Source organism: Rhinolophus sinicus, chromosome 18 (genome assembly GCF_057876585.1).
Source record: "Rhinolophus sinicus isolate RSI-liver-muscle chromosome 18, RSI-T2T, whole genome shotgun sequence".
NCBI lineage: Eukaryota > Metazoa > Chordata > Mammalia > Chiroptera > Rhinolophidae > Rhinolophus > Rhinolophus sinicus.
Window position 1 is genome coordinate 85,232,575 of NC_142518.1, and position 13,345 is coordinate 85,245,919.

The 13,345-nt window shown below is 35.2% G+C and overlaps 1 protein-coding gene and 1 pseudogene across 5 annotated transcripts in view; one reads left to right on the plus strand and one right to left on the minus strand.

Annotated features, from left to right (window-relative positions):
* XIAP (X-linked inhibitor of apoptosis) overlaps window positions 1-13,345 on the plus strand; it is a 63,818-nt gene that overhangs the window by 24,132 nt on the left and 26,341 nt on the right. For all 5 annotated transcript variants that reach the window (XM_019718175.3, XM_019718180.3, XM_019718181.3 and 2 more), the window contains 3 exons: window positions 9,926-10,834; window positions 11,915-12,014; window positions 13,043-13,121. In XM_019718175.3, the coding sequence (XP_019573734.2) occupies window positions 9,958-10,834; window positions 11,915-12,014; window positions 13,043-13,121 (1,056 nt within the window). In that variant the 5' untranslated portion in view covers window positions 9,926-9,957. The remainder of the gene's footprint in view (window positions 1-9,925; window positions 10,835-11,914; window positions 12,015-13,042; window positions 13,122-13,345) is intronic.
* Window positions 4,319-7,522, minus strand: LOC109438347 (partitioning defective 6 homolog beta pseudogene; annotated as a pseudogene).

Sequence of the window (13,345 nt, forward strand, 5' to 3'; positions counted from 1 at the left end):
TACCAGTCCCCCTATCCCCTTATTCTCCGGTAACCAGGGGTGTCCAAACTTTTTCAACGTTTTTTACCAAGGGCCATATGCGGTAAAATACACAAGCAGCCGGCGCACTCACTCGAGGTGAAGTACGTATTGCCTCATGTGGTTTATTTAAATAAATTAAATATATTTTTGGAATTTGCTGCGGGCCAATTAAAAATGGATCGTGGGCTGCAGTTGGCCCGCAGGCCGCAGTTTGGACACCCCTGCACTAAACTGTTGTATGTGTCTATGAGTTTTTGTTCCTTTATTTGTCTTGTTCCTTTGTTGCTTTCAGTTTTATATTCCACATGAGTGAAATAAGATGCTTCTCAACTTTTTCTGTCTGATTTATTTCGCTTAGCATAATAATCTCACATTCCATCCATGTCGCAAATGGCAGTATTTCATCTTTTCTTATGGCAGAGTTGTATTCTGTTGTGTATACATACCACATCTTCTTTATCCAGTCATCTACCGAAGGACACTTTTGTTTCCATGTCTTGGCCACTGTGAATAATGCTGCAGTGAATATTGGGGTACATATATCTTTACAGATAAATGTTTTCATATTTTGGGAGGTAAATACCCGAGAGAGGGATTGCTGAGTCATATGGTAATTCTATTCGTAATTTTTTGAGGAACCTCCACACTGCCTTTCATAAGGGTTCCACCGATCTTCATGCCCACCAACAGTGTATGAGGGTTCCTTTTTCTCCACAGCCTCTCCAACACTTGTTACTATTTGTCTTGTTGATGATAGCCATTCTGACTGGGGTGAGGTGATATCTCATTGTGGTTTTTGTTTGCATTTCTCTGATGATTAGTGATGCTAAACATCTTTTCATTTGTCTGTTAGCCATCTGTATGTCTTCTTTGAAGAAATGTCTATTCAGGTCTTCTGCCCATTTTTAAATTGGACTTTTTTTTGTTGAATTGTATGAGTTCCTTATATGTTTTGGATAGTAGCACCTTATCGGAGGCATTTACAAATATCCTCTCCCATTTAGTTGGTTAGCTCTTTATTTTGTCGATGGTTTCTTTTGCTGTATAGAAGCTTTTTAGTTTGACATAGTCCCATTCATTTATTTCAGCTTTTACTTCCCTTGCCTTTGAGATCAAATTCATAAAATCCTCTTTGAACCCAAGGTCCATAAGTTTAGTACCTGTGTTTTCTTGCATGCAGCTTATTGTTTCAGGTCTCATGTTTAGGTCTTTGATCCATTTTTAGTTAATTTTGGTACTTGGTGACACATAGCAGTCTAGTATTCTTTTATACGTGGCTTTCCAATTCTCCCAGCACCATTTTTTGAAAAGGCTGTGTTTTCTCCATTGTATGTTTTTGTCTACTTTGTGGAAAATTATCTGTCCATATTTATGTGGGTTTATTTTTAGGTTTTCAATTCTATTCCGTTAGTCTGTGTGTCTGGTTTTCTGCCAGTGTCATGCTGTTTTGATTATTGTTGCCCTGTAGTTCAAGCTGAAATCGGAGTGTGGTACCTCTAGCATTATTATTTTTTCTTAGGATTGCTTTGGCTATTTGGGGTGTTTTGTGGTTCTGTACAAATCTGATGATTTTTTTGTTCTATTTCTTTTAAAAAATGCCATCAGGATTTTGATGGGGATTGCATTAAATCTGTACATTGCTTTGGGTAATATGGTCATTTTAACTATGTTGATTCTTCCAATCCATGAGCATGGAATGTCTTTCCATTTCTTTGTGTCTTCTTCAATTTCTTTCAAAAATGTCTTACAGTTTTCAGCATATAGGTCTTTCACATCCTTGGTTAAGTTTATTCCTAGGTATTTTATTCTTTTTGCTGCAATTGCAAAAGGAATTGTTTTTTGTATTTCTTTGTCTGAGATTTCATTGTTAGTATATAGGAAGGCAATGGACTTTTGTACATTGATTTTGTAGCCAGCAACTTTACTGTATTTGTTGATTGTTTCTAATAGCTTTTTGTAAGGTCTTTAGGGTTTTCTATATGTAGCATCATGTCATCTGCAAAGAGTGACAATTTAACTTCATTCCCAATTTGGATGCCTTTTATTTCTTTCTCTTGCCTCATTGCTCTGTCTAGGACTTCCAATACTATGTTGAAAACCTGTCGTGTTCCTGAATGTAGAGGAAAAGGCTTCAGTTTTTCACCATTAATTTTAATATTAGCTGAGTGTTTGTCATATATGGCCTTTATTATGTTAAGGTATTTTATTTCTATACTTATTTTTTAAGTGTTTTAATCATAAATGGATATTGTATCTTGTGAAGTGCTTTTTCTACATCTATTGATATAATCATTGATTTTTATCCTTTGTTTGTGTGGTGTATCACATTAATCAATTTGTGTATATTGAATCATCCTTGTGCCCTTGGGATGAACCCCACTTGGTTGTGATGGATAATCTTTTTAATGCATTGTTGTATTTGATTTGCTAGAATTTTCTTTAGGATTTTTGCATCAGTATGCATCAGAGGTATTGATCTGTAATTTTCTTTTTTTGTGTTATCCTTAACCATGTTTTGATACCAGGGTAATGTTGGCCTCATAAAATGAGTTAGGGAGTATTGTCTCTTCAGTTTTTTGGAAGAATTTGAGTATGGCAGAGACTAGATCCTTTTTGAATGCTTGGCAGAATTCACTAATGAAGCCATCTGGTCATACTCTAGTTTCTCTACAGATTGTATAAATGTTTCACCCATTACTAGTCTTAATTTTTTGAGGAACCTCCATACTGTTTTTCATAGTGGCTGTACCAATTTACATTTCTACCAGCAGTGTATGAGGGGTCCTTTTTAGCCACAGCCTCCTCAATACTTGTTATTACTTGTCTTGTTGATAATAAGCATTCTAACATTTCTGAGTAGTGTTTTTATATTACATCTCACCAAAAAAGAAATTTCTCTGCATGAGATTTTTTTTCTATTGCTTTAACGTTTGAGTTTTCTTTTCAATTAATCAAGACTTTATTTGTTCATATATATTTTACCACTTAGAGAAACTATCCTTCAAAATTGAGTCATTTGATTTTTCATTGTTTTAATAGCATACAACTATTATAAGGACATTCATACTAGCCCTACCATAAAATTAATAAATGGCTTTGGGGGGAATTATCCATAAACCATAAGGAATTTCTATACTTCATAATATTCCTAATTTCTGTATGCATGCATACGTTAGTGATCACGCACATTTTACAATGATAAATACCAAAGAAATCAGGCAAAGGATGAAAGTTGACAGCCTTACTCTTACCTGTTCTAAGTGGATGTGTGGGAAATAAATAGCCTAATGAAAATAATACTGATAAGCTACCTCTCAGTGGTCAATATATCTTTTTTTCCTGAAGTGTTGGTAGTGTTCTTAGAATAATTCCACTAAAAAAAATCCAAAATCTTTGTATAAAATAGTGCACTTTTGTCTTGTGTGTAAAAATCTTTTATTCTAAGTACAATTTGTATCCAAAACAGTTCACACTACCGGAATACATTAGAAGAGTTCAAAAGCACCATATATATATATATATATATATATATATATATATACACACACGCATATGTATGTATGTAGACACTCACACCCAAGACAAAAGGGATACTTTCCGATGAGATTGGGAATGAGGTGAAAATTAAAGGAGAGGGTCTCCCATATTACCAGGGTTAATTGAATTAACTGCATTTAAAAACATAAATGACACCTATTTGGAATTAGTTTGTAAATATGTAAGCTATAGGATGGACAAACAACAATATGAAAAACTTCCACAAAATTTCGTAACTTAGAAACATAGTTCAGTGCTTCATAATATGGAAAGAAACTTCTAAAAATAGCCAATTGATTTGATTTAGTAGAAGTTAACAAATGCATTTCAGAAAATAATTTTTAACATATAGCAACAGAAGAACAACATTAAAAACTAAAATACTGGGAACACAAAAACTGAGGTCCTCATAGTACCAAAAGAGATAGAATCAGACTTCACATTAGAATTTAAAGAATGTAATTAAAGGAAAACTTAACTGGGATTTTTGTGAAAGGTTAACTCTAACCACTTCAAACAGAAATGATATAATACTGTCATGTAGTTCTGAAAATGTATTGTAACATCTAGTTATCCATATCAAAAGCACATAATTTCGTTAGCAAATACCCCTTTGTTTTAGACTTGAAATGACCTCTGATCCATCAATGTTTATACTAAGAATTACCAAGCTACTATTTTAATAACATTGAAACAGCTTTATCAATATGTAATTCACATACCATAAAATTAAAGTGTACAGTTAAGTGGTTTTTAGTATATTCAGGGTTGTGCAACCATCACTACAATCTAATTTAGAATATTTTCATTACTCCAAAAAGAATCTCAGTAACCATTTCTCCTCTTCCCCTAGTAGTAGGCAACCACTAATTTCTGTTTCTATTTATGTTTAATAACATTTTAACTTGTACCCTTATTGTTCTCAAGCCTATTCCAGGTCATTGGATCAGAGTTAAAAGCTCTTAAACTAGCCAAATTTGCAAGTCCTGTGACATACTCAGAAAACATTTGAACCATAGTTCCATGATGTTATGATTGTTCCATATTCTAATAGTTTTTGATCTGGAACGTGTATCAAATTCTATGTTTGTGCCACTTACTAGGGGTGCTAACTCAATTAGAAGGAATAAAACTGTTCTGTCCAGACTCAAGACTGAGTTTGTGTCAATCATTCCAGGCTTTTGGTAGTAGAAACAGCTTTATGAATCTTCTGTGGAACACCATTATCTTTAATAATAATGTCATCTTTATCACTGTCTTCATCCTTGGGCTCAACGTTTGGTTCAGTCTGCTGTGGCTCTTATCAGTGAATTAGGCTCTTGTCAGTGGCTTGGCTGGAGCTGCCAGAACCCCTACCATTCCTAACATTCTCCTGGTTTACTTGTCTCTTATGATGAGGTTGCAGCTGTTTGCAATCATCATGTCTATTACTTGATCAAAACTCTTCCCTGAAACTTCTATACCATTGACTTCTAAAACTTCATTAACAGCCAATAGACTTGTGCTGTGAGCCAGACCTTCTGGAACAAGCCAGGATGTAGAGAGATCCCTGGGACCTTCTCTGAGCCATGTGGTATCTCCATTAGACTGAAACCATCCTAGCTATAGAACCCTAGGGAGTGTTCAGTGTTGAGACTGTAAAGATGAACTAACCCTACAGTGTGTTTCTGGAAAAATATCCCAATCTGTAATTGAAGACAGGTATAAAGTCTTGAGGCATATGAATGACTGGATGTGATTTTTTTCTGTGGTTGACAAAACGCAGTGCATTGGTTAAAACATTTCACTTCATCATTAGCATGTTTCTACCAAAGGCACTGTTGTCTGTTTCTTCATTCTTTTGTATAAAAATTCTAAGTAGTGGGTTGGCTATTGTGATAATTATCATCGTTTTTTATAGCCAGTAAGTGTTCCTGAATGTCTGCATAGCTTAATAAAATGTCAAAATTGGGTATCTTATGAACATTTTGTAGTACTGTATAAAACTCCTCAAAATGTCTAAGTTTTGCTCTTTCTAGCAAAAACTGATGAAATTAAGTGTCAAACCTGCTCTTTACCTCCAGGATGCCCCAGCAGCCACTGTCCTGCTGAGTGGGGACGGCTCCTTGGGAGGCCAGGTGGATGCATGCTCACCAAATGCACCTGTGGAGGTGACTGGGGTCTCAATACAGAGCTCCACTGACTTCCGCAGTGCATCTGGTGGTGGCAGGTGGAGACACAACTCCCTCTCTCTGCTTTGGTGGCTGCAGAGCTCTGGTGGAGGAGGATGAGTGGGCAACTAGCCCATCCACCTCCTTGCTCTCGGCTGCCTCCCACACTAGTGGGCTCCTGGCCCAGGCCAGCAACGCTATCCTGAGAGACATTAAGAAAATAATTATTAAAGACATTTTGGAGAAAAAGATAACCTGTAATCCTGCCACCTTAGCATATTTTACCCATTTATTAAAAATTGCCTTCCAGGTCTTAAGTATGACTATATGTTTTCATGTAGTGGCAGTCTAATGTACATCTAATTTTATATCCTTTTCCCCATTAAAATAGCCTTTATTCTATATATTTGACAACTTTAATAATAAAAACCTAGGGGAACTGGAAACTTTCGTATTGTGTACAGATACCAATAGGTAGGAGGGCCTTCTGTGTGTGTTTTTCTCTTCCCTCCAACTGCCCACATTCCCACATTACTAGATTAGCAGTCCCCCTCCTCTCCGTGGCACATGCCCATGGCTATCTTTACCCAGTTGACTAGGATGCAGACATATATATTTTAAACATCTCACATCTTGAAATCTTCCATAGTCCTCATATAAACATGTACCACTGCTTGCTGCTGATTCTTTTTTGACCAGTGTTTATTTCCATAGTGTCATTTTCTCCCAAGCATTCTTCCCCTCAAAATTCCTGACTGCCCAGCCCCTTTATGTTAAATATATCAGCTGTCTTCTATGTGTATGTAATAAAATACACAATACCTATCCTGGCTCTCAGAACACTCCAAGATCTGCCCCAGCCTAATTTTTCTAAGTGAACATTCATTCATGCATCCTTTACTGAACACTTCCCTGTTACTCAACCTTCATCCATGTGTTCCTGTCCCTGAGCCTTTGCTTATACTCTTCCCTTGGCCTTGATCTCTTCTTCCCCATGCTTACTATAAGGTCAAATTCTGCTCACGTGCACTTCTATGAAGATCTCCCCACCCTCCAAACTAGTAGTAACCATTCCCTGTTTTGAATTCCTGTGGAGTTTTAACAAATATCTTTTCAGCTGTCATTCCCGTCTTCTGTGGTACTTACTAATATTTGTACCTTTGTCTTCATTCCCCCAATGCACTGTTAACTAAACAGATTTAAGAAAACTGATATATTTCAACTTCCTAATCTTTTTTTATTAAATTTATTGGGGTGACAATGGTTAGTAAAATTACATAGGTTTCAAGTGTATAATTCTGTAGTACATCGTCTGTATATTGCATTGTCTGCTCACCACCCAGAGTCAGTTCTTCCATCACCATATATCTGACCCCTTTTACCCTCTTCTACTATCCTCCCTCAACCCTTACCTTCTGGTAACCACTAAACTGTTGTCTGTGTCCATGACTTTTTGTTTCTTTATTTGTTTTTCTTGTTCCTGTCAAAGCTTTCTTTGGCTATCTTTTTCTCTGTGCCTTCTTACCTTTCTGCTTACACAGTAGAAAGCCTGAATATGCTTTCACAAAAAAGCCTTAAATTATCTCAGCATACTTTATTGCACTCAGACCTTTTTACATCCAAAGCCTTTTTACCACCCTTCTGCAATATCCATACTCTATTCTGTATTCACAGTTCCTGTGCTCCATATATACTTATTTTGTAAATATCATCTTCCCCACCTTCATTTCACTTAATTGATTTTTTTTTAAACCCTCTGTCATCCCTTTTGGTACCTTCCTCCAGTCCCGAGGTTTCTGTCTTTTGTCAGTCATCTTCCTTTCACTCTTAACCTCTCTGGTAATTCCACTTTCTCACCCTTCTCCAAAAGCTCACAGTGTGATCATGTATATTTAGTGTTCAATTGCATGCTTCTGAATAAATATGTGCTTTTCAAAACAGTGAAATCTGTAAACTATTAATCTAGAAATAACCTCTGGGAAGATGAGGTCTCTACTTGAAAGCTTCAAATAGAGATTCTCCTGCTAATGAACGATGGAGTTTTATCTAATGTTATCTGAAATGTGGTGGCTACTTGAACCACACAGAATGTCCACTATTGTGAAATTACCATTGATTTTACACTTCTGTCTATTTTGATTGGCCTGAGAAATAAAACTTACCACCTCAGAAGGTAATTTTCATATGGATTATATTGAGCATTAATTCTTAAGGGTAATTATAGACTAGAAATGTTTAATCCTTTCTCATTGTCCATACTGAAGTACTTTCCAGTGATGGGAGGAACTCATAATCTACAAGGCAACCCAATCAATCCATTTTGTACTGCTATTTATTATTGTAACCATTCATCCTTGTATTGGGTTAAAATCTACTGGCTGTAATTATATTCTTTGACTCTAATTCTCTTGGATTCCTTTCCTACATGACAGCCCTTTAGGTATCTAAAGATAGTCATTCTATCCTCTGTACTCTTCTCCCCACATTTTTTCTTTCCCCTTTGAGGTAAATACTCTTAGCTTTTCCAAGTATTCCTCGTAGGACACCATTTTAATCATCCCGATTGCTCGCTATGAACATTACACTTTGTTAATATCCCTTCTAAAATGTGTTGAGAGCTTAAAATAATATTCAGAGTGTAGCTGAATTGGATCTGGGTATTGCACATCTGGACATTAATGCAGCTTGAAGTCACTTTAAGATTTTTAGCAACCATGTAGTGTTGGCTCATAATGAGTTTGTAACTGACTGAAATCCCAAGATTTTAATCTGGAGGATTGCCATCACATGACGTCGTTCCAAACCAAGTTTCCATCTTCCTTTAATTGTGCAACAGATTTTTTAAAGTCAGAATGTAAGACTTCACACACATTCCTATTAAATTTTACCTCGTTAGCCTATCAGCCAGCCTTGGTTTCTTTGAATCTTGATTTTTGTCATCCAGTTTATGCTGATTTAACACAGGGCCTTGAAGGTAGTGTCAGAATGTTTTCAGACATCTTGGAAACAGTAATCAAATGTCATGGAGACAATCTTCCAAAAATTGTTGATATAATCAGATTTTTAGGAACATACTAATACCATTGTAAATTGACAAGGCCAGGAAAGATCTGATGTCCATTGCCAGCCTGCAAGACAGAAGCCTTGTGTTGACTATTAAGAGTGATGATGTTCCAAGACATATTGTGCCAAAATAATGCCAAAAGAGCTGGTAATTCTTCCCCAGAAACCAATTAATGCACATATGAAATAGAGAAAGAATCATCGTGACCATTCTTTTATTTTGCATTTGACAAGCATATACAGAACACAGTGTTGGGAACAGTGTGAGATTCTGTAGAACCAAGTTTGCCTGGGGCAACCCTCATTTACACCTGTTGTTCCAGTCATGATTTTTCACTTTGAAAAGTGTCCAGGTTTGGAGGATAAATAACTGGCCACCCTTCTTATAACCCAACTAGTTCCTCTTAGAATTTTATCTGGGTGAAATATTGCACCGCTATACTTTGGCAGATCTAATGAGGCTGTGATAGTTCTTCTCTTCCATTTGAACAGATTGTTCCTTGACTTTGGGAAGTTGACAGCAAAGTATGTGTAGATTTAAGGTCTACACATACTTACAATTTCTCCTGGGCCACCCTCTAGAGGGCAGTATGATATACATCAGTTCTAACAAAATGGACTGTGCACAAAAATTAGAAACTTTGATGTTCTTCATGAACCAATATTGTGAATAACTTATCTTTACTAAGCAAAAAAGTAAAGAACTATTAAAAATTAATTGATTAATATCCTGAACATTTGGGTTTCTTTATTGTAGAAACTGAACTTTGATGCCTTGAATATGTAATGATCCATTATAACAATTATGCATAGATTTTAAGAATGCATATTTTATACTCCTTTCATGTTTTTCCTAATTAATGATTTTGCATGGTTAATTTTAATTCGCATCACATAGTTTCTATATGTAAAATAAGCACTTAAAAGTGAATAAGTTAAATACTACTTTCCTCTAAAAGAGAAAAAAACGCTAGTTTTTACTTTATGACTTGAATCATGGTAATATAGAACTCTAGAATTTAGAATTAGAATGTTTCTTAGAGATTGTGTTATTACTTTTATGTTATCAGTGGGTAATTTGTTAGCTCCTAGTATCAAAACTAATTGCCTATGTTTCATATTTTGGATTTCCTAATATAATGTTCTCTTTTTAGAAAAGGTGGACAAATCCTATTTTCAAGAGAAGATGACTTTTAACAGTTTTGAAGGATCTAAAACTTGTGTACCTGCAGACATCGATAAGGACGAAGAATTTGTAGAAGAGTGTAATAGATTAAAAACTTTTGCTAATTTTCCAAGTAGTAGTCCTGTTTCAGCATCAACACTTGCACGAGCTGGTTTTCTGTATACTGGTGAAGGAGACACCGTGCAGTGCTTTAGTTGTCACGCAGCAGTAGATAGATGGCAATATGGAGACTCAGCAGTTGGAAGACACAGGAAAGTATCCCCAAATTGCAGATTTATCAATGGCTTTTATTTTGAAAACAATGCTGTGCAACCTACAAATCCTGGTGTCCAAAATGGTCAGTACAGAACTGGAAATGATCCGGGAAACAGAAATCATTTTGTCTTAGACAGGCCATCTGAGACTCATGCAGACTATCTTTTGAGAACTGGACAGGTTGTAGATATGTCAGACACAATATACCCAAGGAACCCTGCCATGTGTAGTGAAGAAGCTAGATTAAAGTCATTTCAGAACTGGCCAGAATATGCCCACTTAACCCCAAGAGAGTTAGTTAGTGCTGGGCTCTACTACACAGGTATTGATGATCAAGTGCAGTGCTTTTGTTGTGGTGGAAAACTGAAAAATTGGGAACCTTGTGATCGTGCATGGTCAGAACACAGGCGACACTTTCCTAATTGCTTCTTTGTTTTGGGCCGGAATATTAATATTCGAAGTGAATCTGATGTCATGAGCTCTGGTAGGAATTCCCCAAATTCAACTAATCCTCCAAGAAATCCAGCCATGGCAGATTATGAAGCACGGATCATTACTTTTGGGACGTGGACATACTCAGTTAACAAGGAGCAGCTAGCAAGAGCTGGATTTTATGCTTTAGGTAAACTTTATTATAAAACCAGGCTAATAAATAACTTTTCAATTATCCCAGGGCTCCTAAAAAATGAATAGATTCCTTTAGCCTCCTGAACTGGTAAATATTTAAGTGTAGGCTGGCATGATTTTTTATATCACTATCATTTGATGAACCCTTAGGTTCAATCTATAATGTAACCACTGAATTTATGTGAAAAAAGACTACCATATTATGAATCATGTTTATCTTCATGTCATTGTTTTTTGGAGAAGGATGACATATAAAAGATGATTGATATCCCTGATAGAAGAATGGGTCTGGTAGTAATACTAACTGTAATTTATTGAGCACCTACTATATGTTCTCAATACATATATTACATGCATTTTCTCTACGCCTCTTAAGAGTTAATGTTAGAGAGTTTAGTTTGGCTACTAGTAAAATTGATATTAAAATTGATATCCTCCTTTTTTTGTACAGAGTATATATTTGAAAGCTGCCCTGTGTGATACCTTACTGCTTCAAATGAGCACTTTTCAAATGGACTGCTGTAGACATGTCAGGAAGAGCCATTACTGTGATGGCTTCAAGGGATATTCAGAAAAATTATGTATCTGATCCATTTACTTTAGGATTGAAAGGTGCCGAAATACAAAATATCAGTTATTTCTATATTTTATTTACATAGTATCATATAGCAAATCTTGAAGATTTGTTTAGTGTCCTGTAGCTGTAACCTTAGAGAAACTTAACTTTTTTAATTGCATTATGCTGAACTTTGTTTCACAATTTGAAAAAGTATAGTATTGGTGGCTCTAAGTTACATATGTTAAAAAGAACATAACAATTGTAATTTTCCACATAAAAATTGGGCGATTTTATTTCTGTCTTCTGTAAAACACCTCATATTGAATCAGTGAATTTAGTGTGTATTTTCTCCTCAAATGATCATATCTATTACTTAGATGTAAATTTGAATGTCTTTTAAGCTATGAGATTTTTATGTAATTTAGAAATGCTTGATTTCATGGTATTAAAAAGGGTATTTGTGTGTAAGCTTCTAATTGCACACATACATGTATTTTTACTTGTGTGTCTTCTTAGGTGAAGGTGATAAAGTAAAGTGCTTTCACTGTGGAGGAGGACTAACTGATTGGAAGCCCAGTGAAGACCCTTGGGAACAACATGCTAAGTGGTATCCAGGGTAAGGTATTTAAATGTTCATTCAGTCACAGGGAAATTAGACAGTATGCAGTGGGAAGACTTGAATAACTTTTCACCTCAACTATTTTTTCCTTCACCATGGCTTGAAATTTACACGAGGTTTATAAAAATGGATCACCTGTTTTACAGGTAAAACAAAAAAACATCTAAGCCTTCTCTGGTGATGAAAACGTTCATTGCTTATATGTTATATCTATGACATGATGATTCCATTTCTAAATGCCAAATTAGAAATGTATACTTTTGTTGTTGGAAGTTGGCTCCTTCACAATGTGCACAAAAGAGCCCACATTGCCAAGGAGATTCCTTAAGAACCCATCACACCCCCAGCAAATATTATTGTATCTCACTGATTCTAAGACACACAATTGTTCACATTTTCAGATCTCTGAAATCAGGACACATCTGGTGGTAGGTCATAATTTAATTGGCAGCGATGGTACATAAAATAATCATGCTTACAAGCAGTGGCATCTTAGAATGATGATGATGTATTCTAAATGTCTTTTTGCCATTTTGCCTCTTTAAAACAAAGTACACAGATATAGAAGTGAAGCGAATTTTTGGCTTACAAAATAGTACAAGTTAAAACTTTAGAGCAATCATTTGAAAATAAATCTTAACCTTAAAAAGCCTTAAAAAGAAAGGTTGAAAGCCTAAGGAATTCCTTTTAAATGTATAATTGGTTAATACTCTAAATAAAACTTGTTAAGATTAACTGTTTAAAACTTTTAAAAAATGATAAAGTGCTAATTTAATAACTTGCTTAAAAGTTGAAAGTTCTCAAGTTGATATTTTTTGCTCTTCTAACATTAGCATAAATAGCATAACAAAGGGAGCGTATTTTTTAACCTTAAAATGATAGTTGGTTAGGGAATTGAGTAACATTTTATTTTGTGGCTCCTTAGAAATACTGAAAAGCAAGTTAATGAAATTAAGATGATGGAGATTATATCTACTTATACTTTACTAATTTTTCAGCTACTAAAGTTTAACCTTCTTGTTTAGGTGTAAGTATCTGTTAGAAGAGAAGGGACAGGAGTATATAAACAATATTCATTTAACCCATTCACTTGAGGAGTCTATGGTAAGTTAAATACTGTAGAGTATATACTTTCAGATACTAATATAATTTGTTTTACAATGATTTCTTCGTGTAAAATTCATAGTATAGTATATTGAATTAATATGTATGCTGAGCTTTAAAGGGGATATCTTGAAGAGTGCATGTTATTCTTAACCTGAAGAAAATTTGTGAAAAGGGGATTAGGATGAATTGATTTAAATATTATTGTAGGCAAAAATAAGCTT